Below are 24,976 nucleotides of genomic sequence, written 5' to 3'. Positions count from 1 at the left end.
ATCCGGCTGCACGAATTCACCGAATTTTCTTCATATACTACGTTTACGTTTATTGCTCATTAAGATTAACAAACCAAAACATACCTGATAGCAGTCTCTTTAATAAAGAAGATTAATTTAAGTATGATAAGTATAATATAAGAGTGGATCAATGTCAAGTATCATCTGCATGAAATTGCACATGATGCTGCTTAATGTATACTGAATGTGAAATAGCTCAAGTCTTTTTAAACTTGTGAAAACAAAAACTTACATTTTATATATAGTTTCTAACACTACACATAACATTTCACTCTAACTTTTAATGCTTCCGATTAGAAAACGATTACCTCAAATTTATAGAGTATTTTATTAAATTGTAAGGATAAATGTAAGTTTAATGTGCAGTTAGAATAAGAAAGGTTAGTTTATGATGCTACAAGAAGAAAGAGACTTTGTCAGATTCTTACAAATCTCGCAGACAGTTTGGTTAAAATTAATACTACACTAAGGCAGAATTTGGGATAACTTAAAGCTGATGTGTTTCAAAATGCCTATTATTTGTTAACAAAATTTAGGAATTAGAGACAATTTGTGAAGGTTAACCTCTGGGGAATGATACAATGCCAATATTTAATATTCAGGTGCTAATTTTACATGAATTTTTTTTAAAGTTGCCTGAGACATTTTTTTTTCTTTTATGGAAAAAAAAAAACGGAAATTATAATATTATAATACAAAAAATTTGGAAAAGTTTCTTTCGTGTGTAAAAGATTGCGAATGTCGTTTAGCTCTGCTTTGGGTTATAAAGGAATCAATGATTAGGTGAAAAGGAGCATAAACGGTATAATAATACTTCGTTATTAAATTTAATTTTTGCGTGTGAATTAAAATGACATATTTAAGAATCAAAGCATTTATAGTTCTTATTTATTTCAGGTTTGTTTTTAATGAAAATCCATTTCGTTTCCTTTGAAAACAAGAAACCATGAAGAACAGAAGCAAGTATTCATCACTTATCTACCATGCAACAAAAAATAACCAACCAGGACTTATGCAAAATATGATTCCCCTCTCATTTTTATAAATATTTTTTTAACTGGTGAATAGTCAAACTAAATTTCCTATAGTTAAACCTTTTTAAGCCAGCAAAGGAAAAGAAAGAGTCCTAGAACCTTTAAAGTTAGACGCATCAGACGATTAAAACAATTAACTCCTTTCCTTTTATACGGTTAACTGGTTTAAATCTGTCATTACTGAAAGGTCATATTCAGTATAAAATGCTGAAAAGAAACACACGTGAAACCCTTTTCAGTGAGATTTCGTAACCGTCATGACGCGACATTATTATGCCGAGAGTAGCTAGCGTAATTAACTTAGCTGTATTCCGGATCAATTCAAGGAAAATTAACATGCAAGTATAAGAAATACATAATATAAAAATACAAAGTTATAAATAGGAAGAAAGGACCAAAAACATAACTGGCTCAAGACGAAAAGTCTTGAAAAGTGAAAAAAGTCTTGCATTAAAGGTGGCGCCATCTGAGGTCTGGTGCAGTTGTTCACAGTCACCCTTCGACAAAAGTAGAAGAGAATTAAATATTCAGTTCTTCAATAAGTCCTAGAAATTGCAGGGCAAGCTGAAGTTTTTCATTCTGTGAGTTCAAATCTTTAATAATCTTGGTAAATTCTAAAACTTTGCCAAATAATCCAGCAAATTTGCTTAATAAATTAGTGACTTACGAATCAGACTTTAAAGTATTGTTCGAAGTCATTAATTTAGCATCTGCAGGTTTTGAAGCAGCAGTAAAGTCAGGAGTCGATTTTCTAGCCTTTTCAGGTTTCTTTTTAAATTCGTTGGGCGACTCGGGAGCAGTCTTATCATCTTTTCTAGTATTACGAAATTTATGAAAACCTCTGTGACCAAAAAGTCACAATGTGCGATTTGTTACACCTGATACAGGTGGGTTTTTCTTCTTTTGTCAGAGCACAAGAGTAGGATAGGTGATCAGAACCACACTTCAAACACCTTTGCGCATTGTTGCAGAAAAGCTGTCGGTGGCCAAATCTCTGACATCGGAAGTATATCATTGTATTTCTATTCGACTTGAATCGTCGAAATTTAATATGGAGACCCAGGGTAGTTTTCTTCTTGTAGATGCTTCTGTCGATATCATTTCTGGTGAGAGATGCAAAAAATACAGGCAGTTTCATTTCTGTTCCATTAGACTTCCGGACAAATTGTGCAATCTTAAGAACCGGGAAACCACCCTTTATCAGTTCCGTGCGGATATCTTCATTACCCGAGTCTTCAGGTATTCCGCGGATAACGATCGTAAGAGCTGAATCTTTTTTCTGGCGAAAAGTGCTAAACTGAAACTCATTCTTGAGAAAAATTTCAAGAGCGAGATCACGACAAGTGATTTCATAACCAATACTGTAACAGCCTTAAATATTGTTGATCAAATCTTGTACAATTGAAATAGATGAAGAATAATGTATATGTTACTGACAATGTATAAAACGAAGACTCGAGAGCTGCTTGCGGTTCCAATGATGTTAGTCCATTTCCGAAATATTCACTAAAATAAATGTTGATGTTGTTGGTCCGCTACCTATTTCAAGAACAGGAAAAAATATATTGTTACAGCTCTACGTATGTCGTCCAAATATCCAGATGCTGTTACTGTGAAGACATTTCTTCGCTATCTGTGACTGATACTTTCTTACAGATTTTCAGTCGTATGGGTTTCCCAAAAGCGATCTAAACAGATTAGCAGACTTCTTTTGCCAGTGCTTTGAAAGTGGAATTCTTGGAGTGTTTCAACATTAAACATGTAAGGAGCTTTGTACATCATCCGCAGAATAATCCCGTTGAACGATTCCATTTCACACCAGCAGAACTAGTTCATGGCGAAAACCTACGAACGCCAGTCACTTTACTTTAAGAACAGTGGCTAGAACCGACAGAAGAAAGAAATAATGTCAGTTACGTTTTCGAACTTAGTAATCGAATGAAGAAATACCAAGAACTTGCCGTGGAAAATATGGCAGAAGCTCAACAATGGAGGAAAACATGGTACGATCGAAATGCAGTGAAAAGAGAATTTGCTAGAGAAGATTTAGTTCTTGTTTCAAGTACAAATCTTCAAAATAAACTAGAGGTACAATGGAAAGGACCTGGGAAAATAGAGCAGAACATTTCAGAAACCAATTATGTTGTAAGTTTCGAGGGACAAAATGAGCCAAATCAAGTATATCACATTAACATGCTTAAACCATTTTACAAAAGACTAGAAATTATTAATATGATAAATGAAGTGGAGGAAGACTTAGAAATGGATATTCCTCATTTACCTTCCAATCCAAGTATATTTAATTTTGCGGATATCATAGAGGAGAATGAACTCGAGAAAAGGTTGAAACCCGAGCAAAATAGAAGGTTTACGAAAGGTTTTATGGAAACTTTCTGGTTGGTTTTCAAATAATCCTGGACTAACAAATTTAGTTAGTTACGATTTTGAGATATTAAATAGTGAACGAATACAAATGAAGCCTACAGACTGTCACTCCGACAGACTGAAATTCTCAAAAAGGAAATTCAGAAGTTTCGAGACAATTTAGTTAGTTACGATATTGAGATATTAAATAGTGAATTAATACAAATGAAGCCTACAGACTGTCACTCCGACAGACTGAAATTCTCAAAAAGGAAATTCAGAAGTTTCGAGGGACAAAATGAGCCAAATCAAGTATATCACATTAACATGCTTAAACCATTTTACAAAAGACTAGAAATTATTAATATGATAAATGAAGTGGAGGAAGACTTAGAAATGGATATTCCTCATTTACCTTCCAATCCAAGTATATTTAATTTTGCGGATATCATAGAGGGGAATGAACTCGAGAAAAGGTTGAAACCCGAGCAAATAGAAGGTTTACGAAAGGTTTTATGGAAACTTTCTGGTTGGTTTTCAAATAATCCTGGACTAACAAATTTAGTTAGTTACGATTTTGAGATATTAAATAGTGAACGAATACAAATGAAGCCTACAGACTGTCACTCCGACAGACTGAAATTCTCAAAAAGGAAATTCAGAAGTTTCGAGGGACAAAATGAGCCAAATCAAGTATATCGCATTAACATGCTTAAACCATTTTACAAAAGACTAGAAATTATTAATATGATAAATGAAGTGGAGGAAGACTTAGAAATGGATATTCCTCATTTACCTTCCAATCCAAATATATTTAATTTTGCGGATATCATACAGGAGAATGAACTCGAGAAAAGGTTGAAACCCGAGCAAATAGAAGGTTTACGAAGAGTTTTATGGAAACTTTCTGGTTGGTTTTCAAATAATCCTGGACTAACAAATTCAGTTAGTTACGATATTGAGATATTAAATAGTGAACGAATACAAATGAAGCCTACAGACTATCACTCCGACAGACTGAAATTCTCAAAAAGGAAATTCAGAAAATGCTCAATCTCAAAATTATAGAGCCGTGGGAATCGGACTATACATCTCCCATGATTTTCATAGAATCTTGATCAAAGGATCTTATATTGATTATCGTAAACTCGATGCTCTTACTAGAACTGAATATTATCCTTTACCTAATACTGAAGAACACATCGGAACTGTAACAAAAGCAAAATATATTACACTGTTAGATTTATCCTATTATTTTAAATGATTCTGCATTATATTCACATTTAAGTAACATTAGATCAATGAAAAGGAAGATGAATTTTTAAAACTTTTATTGTAACAAAATAGACAAACACTACAGAAAAAAATGGCAATTGTTGCAGTTCGTACTGTTTCATAAACAATACATTTGGCGAGTCAGCAACAAAACAAATTTAGTTCATGTGCGAGTTTGGACACTTCTTGTTTATTTTACAAGAACTGGTCTATGACGTGAAGGACACCATTCAAAGCGGTGATGTCTGAATAGGTTACTGGTACAGAATTCACGGTCATGATACCTGAAACAATAGAAGGTAAAATTTGATAAATTACAGAAAATTTTTCAATATATTTTGGATTGCATACATTTAATTAAATGAGAATATTTACAATGCACGCCAGTTCAAATTTAAAATACCCTTAGAAAAAATATTTCTGTATTATTTCAAAGACGTGTCCTTTCAAATAAATAAATCTCAAAAACGAGTTATTTTTGAAACCTTATATCGGTACCGCTATATGAGCTGGTTTTTTTCTAAGGAGACTGCTGTAATAACATAATATGTGATATTAGAGAGCTTTCTGTTCTCTTGGGAACGAGCTACAGAAAGCGCTATGAGCCGGAGAAAGCGATTAAGGAAGATTCTGTAAGGACACCCTCTTGGCGGTGTATCCGCTACCGATCTGGTAAAAGAGAAAGAAAATGTTGTTGTTTGAGAAATGCCGAGAGAGTAAGACGCGTCGTGCGTCGGGAAAGCTGTTGTCTTTTCCCTTCTGTAAAAATGCTGTAATGTTACTTTTAATTAACCAAGAAATATATTAAATTTTTAAATCATTTAAAAAAATTGTTTTTCGATTCCAGAAGCTCGGAACGCTCCCAGCTGCTTTTTACCAAACATTGTTTCACGAGGGTTCTTGACTGCATGTGGGAAGCAAACCAGTTAAATGTCTTTATGCGGTAAATCACGATCGCATTATATAACAAATTTCGATAAGGCAAAATCACTATTTCACGTATAGAAAACATGGCTGTATTCGGTTATTAGGCCTTCTGATGAGCTTTTCTATTCTCAAAATTGCGCAAAACATAGGACAGCTAAGCTACGATGAAGATTTTTTTTTGTAGTTTTTAGTTCTCTTTCACAGCATATTAATAGCAGCATAATCATCGTAAATTTTATAAATCAATTTACTTGCCAAATAATGTAGCATAAATAGCTGCATCTATTTCAGCGTTTGTTTAACACGAGACAGAAGATCTGGAATTAGAAACTAATAATACAGTACTGAATAATACAGTACTGAAATGTCTAAGAGATTATAAAATCTAAAATTTGATTAACGAACTTATTATTTATTTAAGTGCAGAACATAAAATCGTTTCTTACTTCCTATATTTATACCAATTAATATTACTAGCGATGAATACAGTTGTGGAGGGTTTTCTTGCAATAAAATGTTCAGGACAAGACAAGAAGCACCCGAGGCACCAGTACTTTACCATGCGGTGAAACAAGTAATTGTTTCGCGATGCTACTATACTAGCAAAAATATTAATAATACACAATGCCCATATACGCCATTCAAGTATAGTTATAATAATAAAATAGTTTTAATTAAAACAAAATTGGACATATACCGCAGAATTCGTAATACAGTATTTTGCAATAGACATGAAGCAGAATAAGCATTCTAAACACTGTCTCAACAGCAATCTTTACCTGGTGTTTTTTCGGAACGGTTGGTCGTAGATAGGTACTTCCGATTCCAAAAGTGTTCCCTCTGAGCGTTATGGCCGGCTTTATCCGGTCATCAGAAGTTTTGCTATTTGGCATATATTAGCTTATAGTTTAAGCTATTTTGCTTTCTTACTTTCTTTAATGATGTAAATATTATCTTAATGAATGTAAGTTTATGAAAGTACAGACTAAAATTAGTAATTATACATACTCAATTAATAAATGCTGTTTAAATATCGGTCTTCATTACGGATCTAAAATCGTGCGTTTTCAAATAATAATAAAAACTCGTAAAAATTACTAAATTTAACTTGTTATATCATCTACGGCTCTATATTTACGTTTAGAAAACAATTTCTAGTAACTATGAAAAATTAAAAAAAAAAAAAGTTTGACACCCGAGTGACAAAACTTGAGCGAGATATTTAATTAAAAAAATTTTGGACATTTGACATAATTTTCAACTTGTCTTTCTATATTTCTCCCTCAAATATAATTGATGATATTCTTTTATGATTTATTAGTTAGTAATATTCTTTAATTTATAATTTTTATACGACGGATAATGCCGAAAGAATTTTCACACAAGCAATTTTTAATCGTTAAAAATACGCTATTAATATTCTCGTGAAGTTTTATTATTTTTTAATCATAATCTTATAATAGTACGAAAAATTCATTGAATTAAAAATAGTTTTTCATTTTTAATTTATACAAATAATGTTACGAGCTGGTTATGTGCCAGTATGAAACCTACTAGTATTTTTTAGTGATGGGCAACTTCGGTACTTTCTTGTACCCGGTACGAGAGTAACGGGTACAGACAAGTACCCGTTACTCAAGTAACCGTTACTTTGAAAAGTACCGAAAACCGATTTCAAGTACCGAGTACCCAAGTAACGATTTGGAGTACCGAAGTAACGAAATACCGGAGTAACGGTTTGCAGTACCGGAGTACCCTAGTAATGATTTGGAGTACCAAAGTACCCTAGTAACGATTTGGAGTACCGAAGTGCCCTAGTAACGATTTGGAGTACCGAAATACGCAGCTAACGATTTTGCGCACTGAAGGAACTCTGCCACGTCACCACGTGTTTGATTTTATCTGTACGGAGTAAGATTTTGAATATCAGAAAACATGTCAACTACGGAAGTGTCTGAGGAGCAGGCCATTCATGGACACAAGAAGCACATATCACCATTTCGCAAATACAACCAGATACTACTGTCCTCGTACCAAAACCGAAGTGAGCTGAACCCTCATCGATCCTCCAGTAACGAATACCGAAATACCGAGAAGAGACGCATATTTTCGTTACAAAGTAGCGAATACCGAAAAGCACCCGTTTCGGTACAGAAGTAACGAATACCGAAAAGTACCCGTTTCGGTACAGAAGTAACAAATACCGAAAAGTGCCCGTTTCGGTACAGAATTAACGAATACCGAAAAGTACCCGTTTCTGATACAGAAGTAACGAATACCGAAAAGTACCGATTTCGGTACTGAAGTAATGGGTACTTGGATGTACCGATTTTCAGTACCCGTTACAACTAAGTACCCGTTACAAAATACCCGGTTCAGTAGTACCGACTCATCACTAGTATTTTCTAAAGCACGTATTCTATAACATTTTGGAATTAAGATATCCTTTTTTGAAAAAATAAATAAATAAAATAAATATTCATAAATATTTTTCGCAACAATCTGCACTTTTCTCTAAAGCGATAAGCATTATAAAAATTTTTTCTCATCTGATATTTTATTTTTAATTACGTACAAAAGTAAGCTTTTCACTCTTTAGACCATGTACACTCTCTGGATAAGGTTTCCCCCTCTCTAAAATGAAATATTCTCGGGCAGCTTTTGTCGCCCGAGAGTCATACTTTCAGTATTTAATGTTTTATAATGAGTGTAAAATTTTCTTAAACATATGTATAGTGAGCGGAGGAGTGTATAAAAAGTTACATTTCGAATGTTTACAAAATTAATTTTTTTTATTATGTAGAAATGCCAAAATAAGAATATTTGCGCCATTGAAAACAGTTTGGCAATTGCAAGGCCGGGTAAGAACTTTTGAGGATACGATGTATTTAGGGATGGATTTTGAGCACTTTTTGATCACATCTCTAAAATACATCCGCATATTGAAGGGTCCAGAGTTCGAGCCCCAGTTCAGTGTCTTCAATAGCTTAAGCTTGAAGACGCTTCTTCCATCCACTGCAGCGCTTCAATCACGTTTCAAGTTTTCAGCTCAGAAAGATGGCGCCAACACCATAAACAGCAATATGCGACATACGTTAAAATCAGTGTGCATATCTCTACATACCTAGCTAGGCACCTGGAAAATTTGAAATAGTAATCTAAATTTTCATAATGACAGAAGTTACTGTAATTATATCCCTTTTCTCAGCTTCTTCACAATAACAAAACTGACGAATACAAACTATAAAGTTGATTTAAATCAAAAGGAAGCAACAAGATGGAGCGCTGAGTGCTACATTTGAATATAACTGTAACATATTATGAATTACGGTGCAAATATTGAAGTGGTTGCAAATTCTCTCAGAAGAAGAATAATTAATGTACGTAATGTATAAAAGTGTTTTAGAACAAAAGAAAAAGCAATAAGTGTTGTGGATATTTTAGAGATTAAAATGAGTTTGAATTACTAATATGAGAACTTTTCAATGGGTTTTAATTAGCCATTATTACTATTATTACACACTAATTACCATTATTCATAAAGTGTGTTAAAGTAAAGATTAGTTATGGATAAAGAATAACATTTTGAATGTAATTTTATTAAATTTTGCCATTTTCGAAAACTTTGAAAAGTGATTTAAAAATTTAGTATGACAGAAAGCTAGTATGAAAAGCAAAGAATTAACGAAGGATATTCAAATAAAGATCGTACAGAACAAATAAGTTTACTGACCTTCTTGTAGAGAGAGGATAAGCGGTTGGCCGCTTTCACTTTTTTTCTCTTGATCTTCCTGGATTCCACTCGAAAAATACGTTCCTCGTACTATGTGCCTTTTCAATAAATCTGTAAATTAAGATGGAAGGCTTAGAATCGTCAAGTCATAGTCACATTTTAGGAAATGTTTCCAATAAATTGATAATACGAGGAAAGTTGAGCTGAAATAAAATTACTAATTTTCTTAAAAATAGCTAGATGAAAAGTTATGAAAGATTGGATATCTTCCTTTAATGTCTTTACTTCGAGCTATGAAAGTATACAAACAGAGACTTCAGTGAATTTATATACTAAGTTCACTGAATATGCTTTATTATTAAATTGTAGAGACATTAGGTAATTATTTTGGAGGCAAGAAAGATGACAAATATTTAACGCCTTCGCCGGGAATCGAACCACGGACCTCTCAGTTAAGCGCTGAGCGTGAAGACCCCATTCGTTACACCACGAAGGCTGGCTAAGAAGGCGGGAGAAATGCCTTATAAAATATTAACATTTAATTATAGATATAAATTTAACGAGAGTTACGTAAGTTTTACAGAGATGTTCAACGTTATGTATTAATGCGCACTAATATATGCTAGACTATATTTATTGCTGATGTTTCAGTGATCTACTATTATTTGCTTAACGTTTTCTTTAGACTTAATACCCATGCATTAAATGCACACTTAAAAAAAACTTAAATGTAAGCAACAGTGTTCTAAACTAGACGGAAGGTAGGAAAAAGGAATGAGAACAGGATATTTGTTTAATAATTTTTGCGAAGTGACTGGATTTTTGAAGAAGGAAAACTCGAAATGTCACTTGTGCTCAAGAATCGATTCTGAATCTTCAAACTGCATGTGCTGACTATTATACTAGTACAGTACATCGGAGAAATGTTCTGAATGCATTACACTTTTATCTGCATTAGGTAACTGGGTTGTAAGGTTTATTATGCTATATGGGTAAGGATTATTGTGTATTTTAAGTTATAATTTGAAAAGTAAAAAAAAAAAAAAAAACTATCAGACTTCACGACGACAATCGTCTGAAACTTTCAAGGGTGATCAAGTATTTGACCAAAACGACAACTGAAAAGTGGACATTTCGCAAGTGTTCGCAAACTTGGAACAGGAAGTATAAAGTGAGCATGTCTACAATATTTGCAGCTACAGATTGTCAAATGGTAATGTAGCTATGCGGTTTAAGCATTCTATCATCCATAGACGTTACGTACCTCATTATAACATTGCACGTACTTCAGTCTACAGCATGGTAATGTGATGGTAGAAGACAAGATTGCTGTGAGGTTATAATGACACTATATTCACAGGTAGTAGCAGTGTTTATGTCACTGACACGAAATATGTCCGGAAGCGGCCTTTGAGGTGACCAAGGAAACCGTGCTAGACTTAAAAGAGGGATAGCTGCTTTATTGGCTCACTTCTTTAAATTCCAGAACTGAATTTCAGATTCCATATTATGCTCCTTTTGGAATTTGTTATATATATGTTAGTGAATTCTTGACAATTTGTGTTCCATCTTGCCAGCTGTCTCAAGAACTGTGACAATTTATTGAATTTTATTTGGTGTTCTCTTACATTTTCGAACAGTTGCTGGTAAGGGTTTTTGTTGCTTCAATGCACAGAGCAGCGTTGTCTGTAGGATACTTCTGCGAAACCTTTGCCTCTAATGTTTGTACCATAGCATTAGGATTCCGAGCCATTTGACTAACCTACTACATCTTATTACATTTAGCGGTCAACTATGCCCGTATACCACAGTTCGTAAGCAGTATTCTCTGCCATTATGTATGTTACCTGCTAAGAATATGCCTTATTACACAACAAGCTTACAACGCAAAAGTACATTAAGTATGCCAGTCCGTGGTGAAAATATTGCGTCGCACGTGCCACTTTATATGAGCTCTAGGGGTGGCACGGGATTGTGAAATACCACAATTGCACTTGTTGTTTTATCCTCATATTTGATCATCTCTGAAATTTCCATAGCGATTGTCGTCGGGAAGCCTAATAGCTTTCCTTGTTAGTTTTCTTTCAGCAATCTGCGTGTAATTTCTACTTTGTACCATGCATTATATCATATTTTCTCTCTGCTTCTCGTTAGGAACAAAAAATAGTTTCCCACATCAACAGAAATCGTAACATCTTTTGAGTGAATTGATTGTACATGGTTTGAAACTGAATATTTTTCTCTTTCACTTTTTCAACTAATTTCAGTCTTTTTGTTTCTTTCCTTATTAAGTTATGACTGTGTTCCGGTAAGATAAGTCACTCAGCTTCTTTACATTTTTGGCACCGATGAGGAATATGTGGTATGGTACATTAGGAAAATATACTTTGTATTAACTTACTGGCTTCATATTTTTAAAACTTCAAATTATTTCTTTGCAGAAAGTTCTAATTCGTTTTCACGACTACTTAAAGCATTTCCAATAAAACCTATAAAACTATCCAAATCAGGGAAAATATCTAATGTTTCAGTATCCAGTACTTTTTAAACCATTCAATACATTAGCTGAATGCGTAGGTTTATAAAAAGCTATCGTTACTAGATAAATGAATTCTTATAGCGTAATACATTAAACATTATTACATGACGTGCATTGCTGTGGTGTACTTCTTTCTAATACAAGCCGAAATCAGCCATATGAAGAGATGGCAATTTTGTGTATGCTGTTGTTATAATTAAAAATATATATCATTTGTGATGTGTATTCGTTTCCAGATTACTTGTAGTTATGGCGTAGCTAGATTCATGCTATTAAGCATGAATTTTTAAATCAAAGTCAATGCGATTTAACTGAATTTTCTATAACATACACTGTAGTGAAAAGAGGGAAAAATGAGGTAAATTTTAAATGCATAAAAAACTGTGTTTTCGAACTGGCAATTCGTAGTACAAGCTAAAAAATTACATTTTGAAAAAGCGAGCATGAGAGTTCTGGGCACAAATAAATTCTAACATAAACATCACTGAATATTTAATTTCTGTTAATTAGAGGTATAACATAACATAATGTTTCAAATGCAGTAAGAAAGTGGGTTAATTACCTGCGAAAGCCTTCTTGTCATCGATCAAAGTCTTCCTTTCTTCCTGGGTTAAAGACTGGAATGCAGTATCGCTAGGTGCAAATATGGTCATAGGACCGGTTCCTGAAATTGGGCACTCATAAATTTGCAAATTTGAATTTCATTATAAGTATTAAAATTTACAAATATTATCAGTTAAAGGAGATTCATTGAACTGCTTTGCTTACTTTAGCCTGGAAAAATGTCATTGATTACTTCTGTAGTCAGTGTAAATCAAATATAACGCACACTTATTTTAAAACTCAACCAATTGTTTTAGACTTCTAAAAACAAGCTACATTGGCTTGTTATGAATAAAAAAGCTATACTGAATTTACATAATCATCTTTACTTCGGTCTCTTTCTTTCTTTTTTTTTTTTTTTTTTTTTTTTTTTTTTTTTTTTTTTTAGGGAGGGGCTCCTAAATTTGAACTACGCTTCTTGTTTATATAGTGAGAATTAGATTATTAAAAGTAACTTTAATTTAATAATAAATGAGTAATAAAACCTAGCTATTTATCGGAAGCGTATGGTAAATTGCTCTGTAATTTATTTATGTAGTAAATTCAATTCATGAATTTTGCTGTAACTTGTAATATTTGCCTATTATGCCATAAATTCAGCTTGTGAATCACAGACTTCAGATTATTCAAAGACATGTAAAAAAATAACGCGTTTATATATGTCACAAATATAGTGTAAAAGTTAAATCACAATTATGGTAATTTATAGTTTATGGAAATACTATATTTTTACAACTGTAAGCCAGTGGGGAAAACGTAGTTATTCGAATATCATTGTCTGTTGCAAGACAATGAATAACAACCAGTCATGACTAGGTACTTTGATTCATTTTCTTTAAAATTCTAATACTGGCTGATTTGGATCATATGCATATATTCAACAATATTTGACTTAGATTATATAAATAAGTACATACAAGTTCATCTTGAAATGCGTTCAAAATAATAAAGAAATAATAACGCGGAAGAAAAAGACTGCAGGAAAAACTCATTTTGCATAAGCGAATCATATTTTTTTAACACCTCGAAAAAGTGGACAATATAGTAATCACGAATTCATTATTTTGTCACGTTCTTTGCCCAACTAAAAAACCATAATGTAGCGACTGAGAATTTCTATAGAGACATCAAAGCAGAAATGTTAGATTAGCTAAAACATTTGCACATGCACATTTATATACCATATGAAATGTTGTTAAGTAAATAGAAAACTGAACTGATATGCATGTTTTAACCGCGTAAAGAGATTCAGCATGCTCCGTGTTACATATATTTATGATTTAAATTCATATCATGTAACAACCTATAATTTAAAAATCGCTGGAATATTAATGCTTATTACCTGAAAGTACCCAAGTGAGTCGAGCTGTTCGAACAGCTTCGGAGAGATTTCTGAGAATAGGTGAAGATTCGATGATGTTCAATAAATTTCCAGTAGGTTGGTAAAGTACTTGAGTTACTGGAATCACCTGTACGGAGCCCATAGTAGCAAGAGAATCACCTATGGGTGTGCCAGAAGCTGTCACCGTCTACAAAAGGTAAATGCATCAAATTAAACAGATGTTATATATTCTTACAAGGACGGTCAAAGGATTCTGAAGCAATCCTCTTAGCACAGTCAAAATATCTCAAATTAAAAAAATTCAAATACAAATGGGACTATTGAAAATTTAATAATTTCATTTTGTATTCGATTCGACGCTTGATGAACAAAATTAACCAGATATAAGTGATTTATATGTATCGTAAATATGGGGCAGTGTATTTTGAAAAACATCCACTAAAAGAATTTTTTTTTAAAATAAAAGCTACGTAACGTGTTTTATTACAATTAACGACAAGAAAATTGCTATTTATTAAAATCGAGCTCTGAAACGGCATTGCTCATTCAAATGATAGAAAAAGAATATTTAAACAACGCATAAACACGAGTGAACGTGAATATATGAGTAAAACAATGGAATGAAATTAAAATATTCGAATATATCTTTAAACTGACAAAAATATTTGAGTTTAATTGATATTTAGTACAATGACTGAGTAAAAAGAACAAATTTTTTATTGCCTTAATGTTCAGATTACCTAAATATTATACTTTGTAGAGTCATTAGAATTATTTTAAAGCAAGAGTCATGAAAAATGAACAATGCCCTTGCAGGGCATTTTACTTTTACTACTTTTTTACTTTTATTTGTTTATAATTATTAGTTGAATTACCTGCTTGCAATTACAGTGCTTGTTTTCATACACATTGAATCGGATAGTTTTGCCCTGCAGTAGAGTCGAAGTAGTCTCTTCGTTGGTCAAAGAATTTACGTTGATTCTTTGGGGTATTATGTGGTATTGCAACAGTGATTTAACTTGCTGAGGATCGGAATCTATGGAATATGTCATCTCTTGCGGCAAGGAGCTGATGGCATCATCAGTTGGAGCAAAGACTGTGTACACTCCTGAAAACAGGAACAGACTGAGATTTTGGCATATTTATAATTTATTCATTAAAACTACAAAAAAAGCAAAAATATAGCAAAAACAGATTAACACTTATGATCGCATTTACTGCAGGTTGAAGCTGTAATATATAAACGCTTACCAAGAGTCAACTATTTTCACTATTAAATTATCCCTAAAAATCTGCTTTTAAGCTTCGTTTAGAGAGTTACTACTTCATTTTTCAATTAATTTTCATCCAGCATTTATCGCTTTATCGGACTTAAATGAACACACACATTTGTCTCGAGTTTATAAACTGAGCTTGTAAAAAATAGCTCCAACTAGGCAATATAATCTAAGCATGCATCACGAAAATAACTCTATTTCGCGATATTTGCCAGTAAACTAAAATAATTCAGGAATGGAATCCCTTTATTAGTTATTTCCTTGCTTCTAAATAAAATAATCAAAATTCTTATTAATTTACCACGAGGTAATCTCATTCTCTTTCGAGTTATTTACCAATGACTTTTAGTAACTGAGATAAAAATCTCTCAATAGATCATATGCTTGCAAGTCACAACAAAGGAAATAGGCAAAACTATGACACGCGAACTCATATTAGGTGTTCCGCACCACACATTTTCAGAGCCGTCAACGAAGGCAAAAAATTAAATAATACAAAAATATTTGTCTCTTGCATCTCTTGCAATATATCTATGCGCCAACAAATATTATGAACAAAAACTAAACAGCAGAAGAAATAAATATATTAGTTTCTGAGATTAATAAAGGAAGTAAATATGACAAATGAATACGAGAGTAACAAAGGGCCCAGAAAATATAAATGTCTAGAAATAAGTCAATAAACAAAATTAGTCAATTTCAGCAAAACAAACAAGTAAAAAATAGATCGTCGAAATATAAATATATATTGCTTAAACTGATTATAAATATGAATCATATAATGTTTATTATAATGGTTTTTATATATTTATATATTTATATATGAAGGGAAAATATATAAAAGCATATTGGAATAAGCTTTTAGTTACTATAAAAATCTTAACAACAGTATATGATAATTGTCTCGTAAGATAAAAATCAAAATAATGCTTCTAACCTAGCCCTAGGAAATGGAAAATAAAAATGATAAAAACGTTCAAGATGTGTATATATGTTCACAGAGATTTCATGAAAAATTTAAATGTTACTTATTTAAATGATAACAAAATTGTTTTTAAAAATGTTATTTAAAAAAAGCCGTACCTTGCAATGCATTTACCTGCCTTCGCCAAATCCATTGCTAAATGACGCATTATATTTATTTTTGCTTGGGAATTACATATATTTAGTATCATTACATCTATGCTGCTCACAATATCTGATTTAATTAGTTACATTTATTCATCTTTACAATCTGGTAATTGTTTTTTATTACTTCTTCATACGAAGCGAAAGAAGTATTGTAATTGCGAAAAATTCGGGTACCATATTTCAACGAAAATAGCCATTTTGATCGCTCTCGAATTCATTGGAACGATGTTCTTGCGTGATCTGTACGTGCAGATAGAATAAAGGGCTCTTTTTTCCCAAAATGGTTTGTAAAATAGATTTAAAATGGATTCAGAAGAGATTTTTTTTCGTGACGTCTGTACGTATATATCTCGCATAACTAAAAAATGAGTAGCCTTAGAATGTTGAAATTTTGTACATGGGACTGCTCTAGCATGTAGTTGTGCACCTTTCTTTTTGGCTGCAATGAGCAGCCCCAGACATATATAGTACATTATATACTCATAAATAAGTGTAGTTTCTTTAATATATGAATTGATTGAACTTTACATTGTAAAAGTTTCCTTTGTTAAATTTGTATTAATGTAAGTGTTTGAATGAACCCCTGGTCATTCAGGGGGCAGTCTGTAGAAACTGTATTGCACCAGATGGCGCTGTGTGCGCTTGAATTCTTCGGACTACTGCAGAACCTTGATGATTGCGAAAGATGTAACACCAACGCGAAACATTAACCAAAGTTTATATGTGTCTCTCTTTGTTGTAAATGTATTTAATTGTGTCGTCAATAAAATATGGAGAAAATGATAAAAGGCGAGAATGCGTCTGACAGCTAAGTGAGATTTCTTTATATTTTGATTTGAATTGAGTTTTAGTGACAAAGAATGTATATGCGTATTTACAAATCTTTTTGCTCTCTTACCCGGTTCGGTGAGCTCATATTTTTTATTCTTATATGTTGGTAAACTGTACATTTTTCGCTTTAAACGTGACAGAATTATGTTGTTCTTATGTTCCGGTTAAGATTTTATGCCTTTAGTTAATCTGCCTGCAATAATTGTAGATTTATCATCCCTTTAAAAGTGGTGCTAACCCTAACAAGGCACCGAAAAATACGACTTCTTGCCCGCTAGCCAAATTGCTTGTTTTTGCGTAGAAACTCTGATTTTAATTGTAAAAGTTGTTTTTTAACTGTCTTTATTTGGTGTTTTATGTTTTCCTATAGTTTTCCTTTTTTAATGAAGATTTTTTGCCTTGCCTCGAAGTGAGAACTGAATTAATTGAATGAGAAATATTAGATCTCTAATGAAATTCGAGGAAAAAGGTTTAAATGAAATGCAGCAAAAAAATGTATATAATTTTAAAAAAATGTATATAATTAATAGTACAAGGAAGTCATGTCGTACCCATTTCAGATATTGTTTTATTCATTGAAATTATTTGTTTATCTGCTTATAAAAAATATTTATTACATGATAAAAATTTTGAAATATATACATCAAAACTTAACAGCTTGCAAAAAGTTATATTTATAAACTCATCATTTGACAGTTTTAAATTCTATTGATTGGGTTTATTTCTTTAATATTGTGTCTATTCTATTTTTATTCATATGGTGCATCGATCTTTAATAGTTGCAAGGAAAGGAGGCTAAAAACTCTATGATTAATAAAAAGTCCCTTGAAATAAAAAAAATAAAAATAACAGTTATACCCGATTCTGATTTATATGTATGCTGGATTATTTTAATTGCTAAAAAAAATTGGATTTTTATTTTTACCTAAGAGTTTCATTTTACATGCAGTCTTCAGTCAGGCACATTTTAAAAATCAATAATTGAAGACATTTTGAATTATTAATTCCATTCTCCTTAATTAAATTCAATACCTTTCTTTTTACATTACTCTTAATCCTTCTTATTATATTTATGAAGAAAATTAAAGTTTATTCCTCATGTAATTAAAACCTTCATTTATCTTAGCAGTGAAATTTCATTACCTCCATTAAAAGGATTTAAAGAACGTGTCTTATAGCTCTGAATTGAGATTTAAAAAGGGATTGGTAACGATTTATAATGTAAGTACTCATATTAGTAAGAAAATTTTATTGATTAACTAAACGATAGTTAAGATTTGATATTAACTGTAATACGTAATATAATTAGTTCTAGTATGTAAACTTAATGTAGTACCCATCTTATTAAGAGAACCCAAAAAACTGGTTTCATAAGTCAAACTGAAAATGAAAAAGAAGATTGTTAAATGAAAATTTGAAAGAAACTGTAACGCATATAAATTTGATTAAGATCCAGGGATGAAATGAGCAACTGATATTTATTTCCTTAATAGTACAGAACAACAACATGGCTGTCTAATTTTCTATTCATGAGTTTTCCTATTTAATTAATTATTTAATTAAGGCAATAACGTTCACTGCGTCTACAAAAGCTGCATGCTTAAGTTCTCTTCCAGTTTTATTCAAGACAGCATTCCATGCGCACATATCTTTGACAAAACTTAGGAAATATATACTTTATACTTATGAAGCACATCCATTTGCTATAATCTTAAAATATGCAAAACTTTATTTAATGAGAAAATGAAAGTATGGAACCTAGGAGATAGCTCTTGCTATCGCGAACTTACCACCATCATGAATCTTCTCCAACAGTCCTGTATTCGTTATCCAGTTTGCGAATTTATTTAATCCCATTGATCTAGCTAAATCTGCTACGTTGGTACTTGAGCCGCCGCTATGGCCTTGAACTCCTCCAGGCAAGGGCTGCGGCTGGAACCCACTTTGTCCAGAGAAAGACGATTGGCCTGAAGAAGGATATTGCCCTCTTGGCGATGTCTGACCAGAAGGTCTAGATTGATGTATGGTTGTAATTTGTCCTCCAAAAGATGTATGTCCTGAGCCAGCAATTTGGCCGGTGGCCGGTCTTTGGCCTGTCGGTGAACGATAGCCAGAGTCCTGTCTTTGGCCAACTGATGGTTGCAACCCAGTTACTTGTGGTTGTCCTGGACTTAAGCCTTGGCGTACAATGTGTTGCCCAGTCGCGATTCTTTGATCAGTTGGTGAAGGCTGCCCGCTCGCTGGTCTTTGACCAGTAGGCGAATGTTGCCCAGTGGCAGGTCTTTGCACAGATGAATGTTGCCCAGTGCCAGGTATTTGTCCAGATGGACCTTGTCCAGGTCTTTGTCCAGGCGCTGATTGTCCTTGAGCTGGTGTTCGACCAACAGCTGGGATTTGTCCATAAGAGGGTTGTCGTCCTCCTATTGGAGGTTGTTGTGCATTGTTTTCAGGAGAGATATCAAGGCCTAAAGTAAGAGGAAATATTTTAATAGTTTGTAACAAATATAGATATATTTTTATTGCTTTAATATTTTCATCACAGACAATGCACATTAAAAATATCTTACTGCATTTCATTTATTTCTAAACTTACATACTTTAGTAACCTATCAAGTCTGTTGAATAAATATTTATGATTCAGTAACAGTTAATATTAATTTTCTTAAAATTTCAGTTACTGTAAAAGTATCATCTTAGTTTCAGCACTGCACACGAGAAAGGAGAATTACTGCTCCAAAATCAACAAATTACTTAGAAGTCTTTCAAGAAAACTGTTCCTTTAGTTCACCTGAAACAGAGTTTTCCACTCTTGTAATGAACTCTAAGTCTGGTTCGTCTAACAAGACCTGGTCAATTAAATGAATAATTCCTGTTCCCGTTACGATTTCCGGCGTTTTGATGTTCACATCGTTAACTTGGTAACCATCTAAAAAAGGAAAAGAAATCCAATTAATTAGTACCAAAAGTGTTATTATTTCTATTAGAACTCAAAAATATTTCACTAAAAGTTTTCTCTATCACTGAAACTGTTTAAATTCGAATCGCAGAAATTGATAGACCTTTATTTGAGGCCATTAATTACAAATATTATTCACTTACAACTGACTACTTGGAATTTAAGCTTTCCTCCACGGAGACTAGGGAATGTCCCTCCAGTTAAAAATTCTCTTCCATAGTGAGCTCCCTCTGTTATATGGTTGAGGAGTAATTCTGCAAAGAAAGTAAAAGAAAATGAATTTTAAAATGTAGCTTTTTATAAAGCTATGTTAACTAATAATAATTTTTTTTATCTTACTCTTGTAGAACTGGCTATAAGAAAACACCAATCTCTTCCATTCTTTTCCCTCTTATTACCTTATTTTAAGTAATCTTCCCACACCGTACAAACTTATTTTATATGTGCTTTAGGAAAAATATATATCATATAGCGTGTACATATACATTAATATATATTAATATGAACATTTGCAATCAAAATTAAAAATAAAATGCTAATAAATCATATAATTAAAATTATCTAAGATTTTTAAAATTAAGAAGAAAAAAAAAAAAATACAGCCTTAGTTCGGAGCAGACTTTAAATGGAACTCTATTGATTTCGAGGGCGTGTTCGTCAGAAGTACAAAATTTTACAAATGTGGAAGAAGCGACAATCATTTTATATGGAAATCGATGGATGGAGGAAAGCGAAAAAGATTTTAGCGGCGTTTGTCAAAGAAAACGGTAGTAATCTAATGTAGAGTTTGAATGAAACTCTCCATTTCAAAAGCAATAATAATTATTTAGTATTAGTCTGTTAGTCAATTAAAGATTAAAAAACAGCTTCCTCTCGTTAAAAATCACAGCATGAAAATTTCAGTTGTGAAATAAATATAGTACCCTCAATTGCAATATATATATGTATATATATATATATATGCATCCAGAAAGGTTTAGCCACAATTACGAAACGCGGCATGCAAATTTGGTTTGGCGTGTTGTGTAAATGATTAAATTTGCAGCACATAAATCAGCACTGCGGAACGACAAAAAACAACGCGCGTCTGAAGTGCGTAGCTGGTAGAATGTGAAAGGGTAGGTGCGGCGAGTGACGAGAATTTACAACCGCTCTGAAGGCTTAGATGTACTACACTGTAATGAAAAGAGAAAAAAAAAGCAGTCAACGAGGTAAAAAGAAAGTACGTTTTTACTAAAAGTAGTACATTAGCGCAAAGTGCTGCTAAATTTAATGAAGTTTAAAAGTAGTGTTAGATCCAACTCACCAGCAAGAAGACATGAATTTTACCCAGGAAATTAATACATGAACTACATAAAAGTAAAAATCTAAGATACTAGTTCTTAAATACACTGTAATGAAAGATGCCTTTAAGATGTCTCGATGGCGTTACGAAAGTTGTCAAACTTCGAAAGGGGTCGCATCATAGGGCTAAAAGAGGCCAGTTGTTGAAACAGGCGGATCGGTCGGCATCTTGGTCGAAGCATTATGGTCATTGTCCATTGTTGGAACCAATGGCTCAGCTTAGTTACGACGGCTTGCACAGTCAGCCGCCGCAGTGGCCACTAGTGCCGGAGATGATTGCGGCGCAATTAGAAGAGCTACCACATACGCTATCCTCGATTCAACGCCATTTATCAACTCGCAGGGATCTCGGGATATCCAGGGATACGATTCGCAGAAGACTAGATGACACTGGGCTAAGATCAGTCCATTAAGACGCTTGCCATTTACACTCCACAACAAGCAGTGTGTCTTGCAGGATGCCCCTCTCGCTCAAGCTGGATAGCGTCTGATTTTCGAAATGTGATCTTCAGCGACGAATCACGCTTTTATCTCAATGCTGTTGACCGCCGCATACGTGTCTGGAGACGCAGAATTGATGTACCGTTAGTTGCCCAACTGCACACAGCCAGCTGCACGCAGGGTATGACAGGCTGCGGAGCGATTAGATGGGATAGCCGTTCACCTTTAGTCGTGCTATGAGGTACTCTGACTGCTTGCATATACGTTGACGACATTTTTCAGTCGATCATACTGCCTATACTACCAGGTCGTCGGATTCTGCTTTCCAACAGGACAACGTTCGGCCACAAAGAGCACGACTTTTCCGACAATGTCTTCAACGTGTTAATGTACTCGATTGGTTTGCCAGGTCTCTAGAACTATCGCCTATTGAATATGTTTGAGCTGATAGAATAAGAGTGGAAAGGCTGTTTGCAAAATCACAACAGCATCTTCAAAGCGGAGGTCCTGGCCATCACGGCAGCAATGCAATACATTGTCCATAATGATCTAACTCCTGCCACACTTCATACAGACAGCTACTCAACACTTCAAGCCTTCTAGAACCATCAGCACACTTCTCCACTAGCCATCGCCCTTAAGCACCTCTTGCAGCAACATTCACATATGCACACGACGCTGATGTGGATAAAAGCCCATGCCAACAACGAAGGTAATGAGTCAGCAGACCGTTTAGCCAACCAGGCAGTAACCGACTCAAATGCACAGATGATCCACCTTCAAGCCCCACCCTTTTACCTAAAAGGACAGCTCCGAAGTAAAGGGCTCTAACAATGGCAGGAGGAATGGAACCATAGCGCAACTAGCCGCCGCACCTACAATTTCATCCCCAAAGTCAGCACGGATTGGCAAACTGCAATCGCTCCACTGACTCGATATATCACGGGACACTGCCCTTCGATACACCGTGACTGAACTAACTCTCTTAAACTGTGCAACCATTGTGTACTCAAATTACTGTGCCTAACATAGTGACTGCGCTATAACGACTGTACCATATAGCAATTGTGTTATAACATAGTGACTGTGCCAAACTCCAAATTTAGTGCTGTTAGTACTACAGTGAACACTAAACTTTAGTGTAGCCTGAAGTCTCGCAAACTTTGAACTTTAAGTGTAGACTGAACTTTTAGCGAACTCAACACTAATTCTTGGCATCATAACTCTACATCCGGTACTCATTACTTCATCTTTGTGTTTAAGTACTCACAGCACACTTACAACTACAAGGATACCAGCAATACACTAGCATATGACTCCCTTTACCCCATTCTGTATATTTTAGCATTTTACTTTTGTATTTTTCTTACATATATGCATCTTTTCCTATTTTTCTTAATATCAGTGCATCTTTATGTTCGTATCTGTTCGTATTTTTTTGTTTTATTCTGTACATGTATCTATTTTTGTCTTTCTTTTTTAATGTATCTGTGTTATTCCAACGGCCATGCACACCCACACAGCCGTGCACAAATACGTCGCAACTCGCTGATCAGATGCTCCATTTGTGGCACAATCTGCCGCAGAGGGACACTGGTAATTTAATAGATTCCCTCCCTGAGTATCAGCTTGTATAGCTGCCAGAGGTAACTTTACCACCTACTGATTTTCACATTCCTTATATTGCTACTCGTAAATAAAATACTTTTTCCTCCAGTTTTTGATCATTTGTTTATCTACTCGAACATTATACTACTGATAAAGTTTTGTAGTTGTGGCTCAATTCTTTTAGGGTGCATATGTTTTTTTTTTGTAACAGAGTGTATAAACTAGTGAGAAAAATTAAAAGATATCTTGTAAAAGGATATATAACTCTCAACTACTGATTAAACGTTCATGAAAATAAATATATATATTAATTTGAAACTATCGAGTTGAAAACATATTAGGTTATATGTTTATAATGTTAACATAATAATATGTTAAACATATTAGGGCCTCGGTTAGCGCATAAAATATGAAAATAAGGAGAAAGTTAAGGAACGAGGTAAGAGCCATAAATTAGTATTCGCATAGCTTCACGTACGGTAATGAATTAGTAAACCTTTTTATATTACTAAACATATCTTGGAATTACCAATTAGCCCACTATAGTTGTCAATGTTTTGTTAGATAAGAATGCAGTAAATTGCAGTTGAATATCCCCGAGGACTTAATTGGCACACAAAAACACTATTAAAAATACAAAAGTAATCAGTTAAAACTCATTCTGAGATTTCTAGTTTGCTCTAGGGCTACTCAAGGCCGGCGCTGAAGCAGCAAAAAAACTATAACAGACTCTGGGGCTACTACTACTCTGAGGCTCATTATTTAACCTCTTAGTAGACGGAAGTTTGTTCTTTTTAGCGTTCAGCGTAGGATAGGGTTCTTTTCTTTGTTCCTGAAGAAGCGGGGAGTATGTTATATCGCTTTTAAAATTAATTTTTTTATAGAGATTTATTTAAAGTTTACTCAAATCTTAGGATATATTTCGTCACATTTTACACTAACTTTCCTTTTTTATAATTGAATTTTTAAGTATCCGTGAGTTCTACTCTTCTGAGTGCAGCTTCTCGAGCGCGAAGTGCAGTATACAGATTTATGAAATGTAGGCTATGTTTTTTCCTGGTTTAACGGAAGATTTATAACGGAAAGCTTAACATTAGTGGAACTATATTCGAAATTTCTCTCTGTCTACATGGAGTGTAGTCATTTCAGAGTCATATTAAGGATCAGATACTTTCTTAAATTTATTAAACTGCTTATTCAGAGGATAAAACAAGAGTCCAAAGATCGTAAAAACGATACTTTATGTAAAAATTTTTATGTTAATGAGTAATTTGTACTACCTTTCTTAAGTATCTCACTCTCTCTCGCTTTTCTTTTTAGTTTGAACGTTTACAGTTTTTCGCAAAATAATTTTTTAGAGCAGATGTTTCCTACTATTTTAGTAAATCCCTACTATTTTAATTTCGATTTCAGCTTTTTAAAACATTCTTATGTAACTAAATTATACAATAATAAAGATTATGAGATAACAACGCGTCATTTACAGAATAATATTCAAATTTTTTGGGTATCACTCAGCATAATTTGAGTAAATCGATGTCAGAAGCTGT

The 24,976-nt window shown here is 33.4% G+C and overlaps 1 protein-coding gene across 1 annotated transcript in view; it reads right to left on the bottom strand.

Moving 5' to 3' along the window:
* Positions 1 to 4,733: 4,733 nt before the first annotated feature.
* Positions 4,734 to 24,976, bottom strand: part of LOC118181297 (uncharacterized) — a 96,729-nt gene continuing 76,486 nt past the window's right edge. The window contains exons 12-19 of the mRNA XM_035350404.2: positions 20,177 to 20,287; positions 19,866 to 20,003; positions 18,868 to 19,542; positions 14,714 to 14,946; positions 13,839 to 14,025; positions 12,456 to 12,557; positions 9,355 to 9,465; positions 4,734 to 4,978 (exon numbers count right to left, since the gene is read on the bottom strand). Coding sequence (XP_035206295.2) covers positions 4,890 to 4,978; positions 9,355 to 9,465; positions 12,456 to 12,557; positions 13,839 to 14,025; positions 14,714 to 14,946; positions 18,868 to 19,542; positions 19,866 to 20,003; positions 20,177 to 20,287 — 1,646 coding nt within the window. The 3' untranslated portion in view covers positions 4,734 to 4,889. The remainder of the gene's footprint in view (positions 4,979 to 9,354; positions 9,466 to 12,455; positions 12,558 to 13,838; positions 14,026 to 14,713; positions 14,947 to 18,867; positions 19,543 to 19,865; positions 20,004 to 20,176; positions 20,288 to 24,976) is intronic.

This window comes from Stegodyphus dumicola, chromosome 5 (assembly GCF_044657685.1).
Source record: "Stegodyphus dumicola isolate Sdum_Otavi_A_Nest chromosome 5, ASM4465768v1".
In the NCBI taxonomy this organism is placed as follows: domain Eukaryota; kingdom Metazoa; phylum Arthropoda; class Arachnida; order Araneae; family Eresidae; genus Stegodyphus; species Stegodyphus dumicola.
The sequence above is the reverse complement of the archived record's forward strand: the minus strand, read 5'-3'. Positions and strand labels throughout refer to the sequence as shown.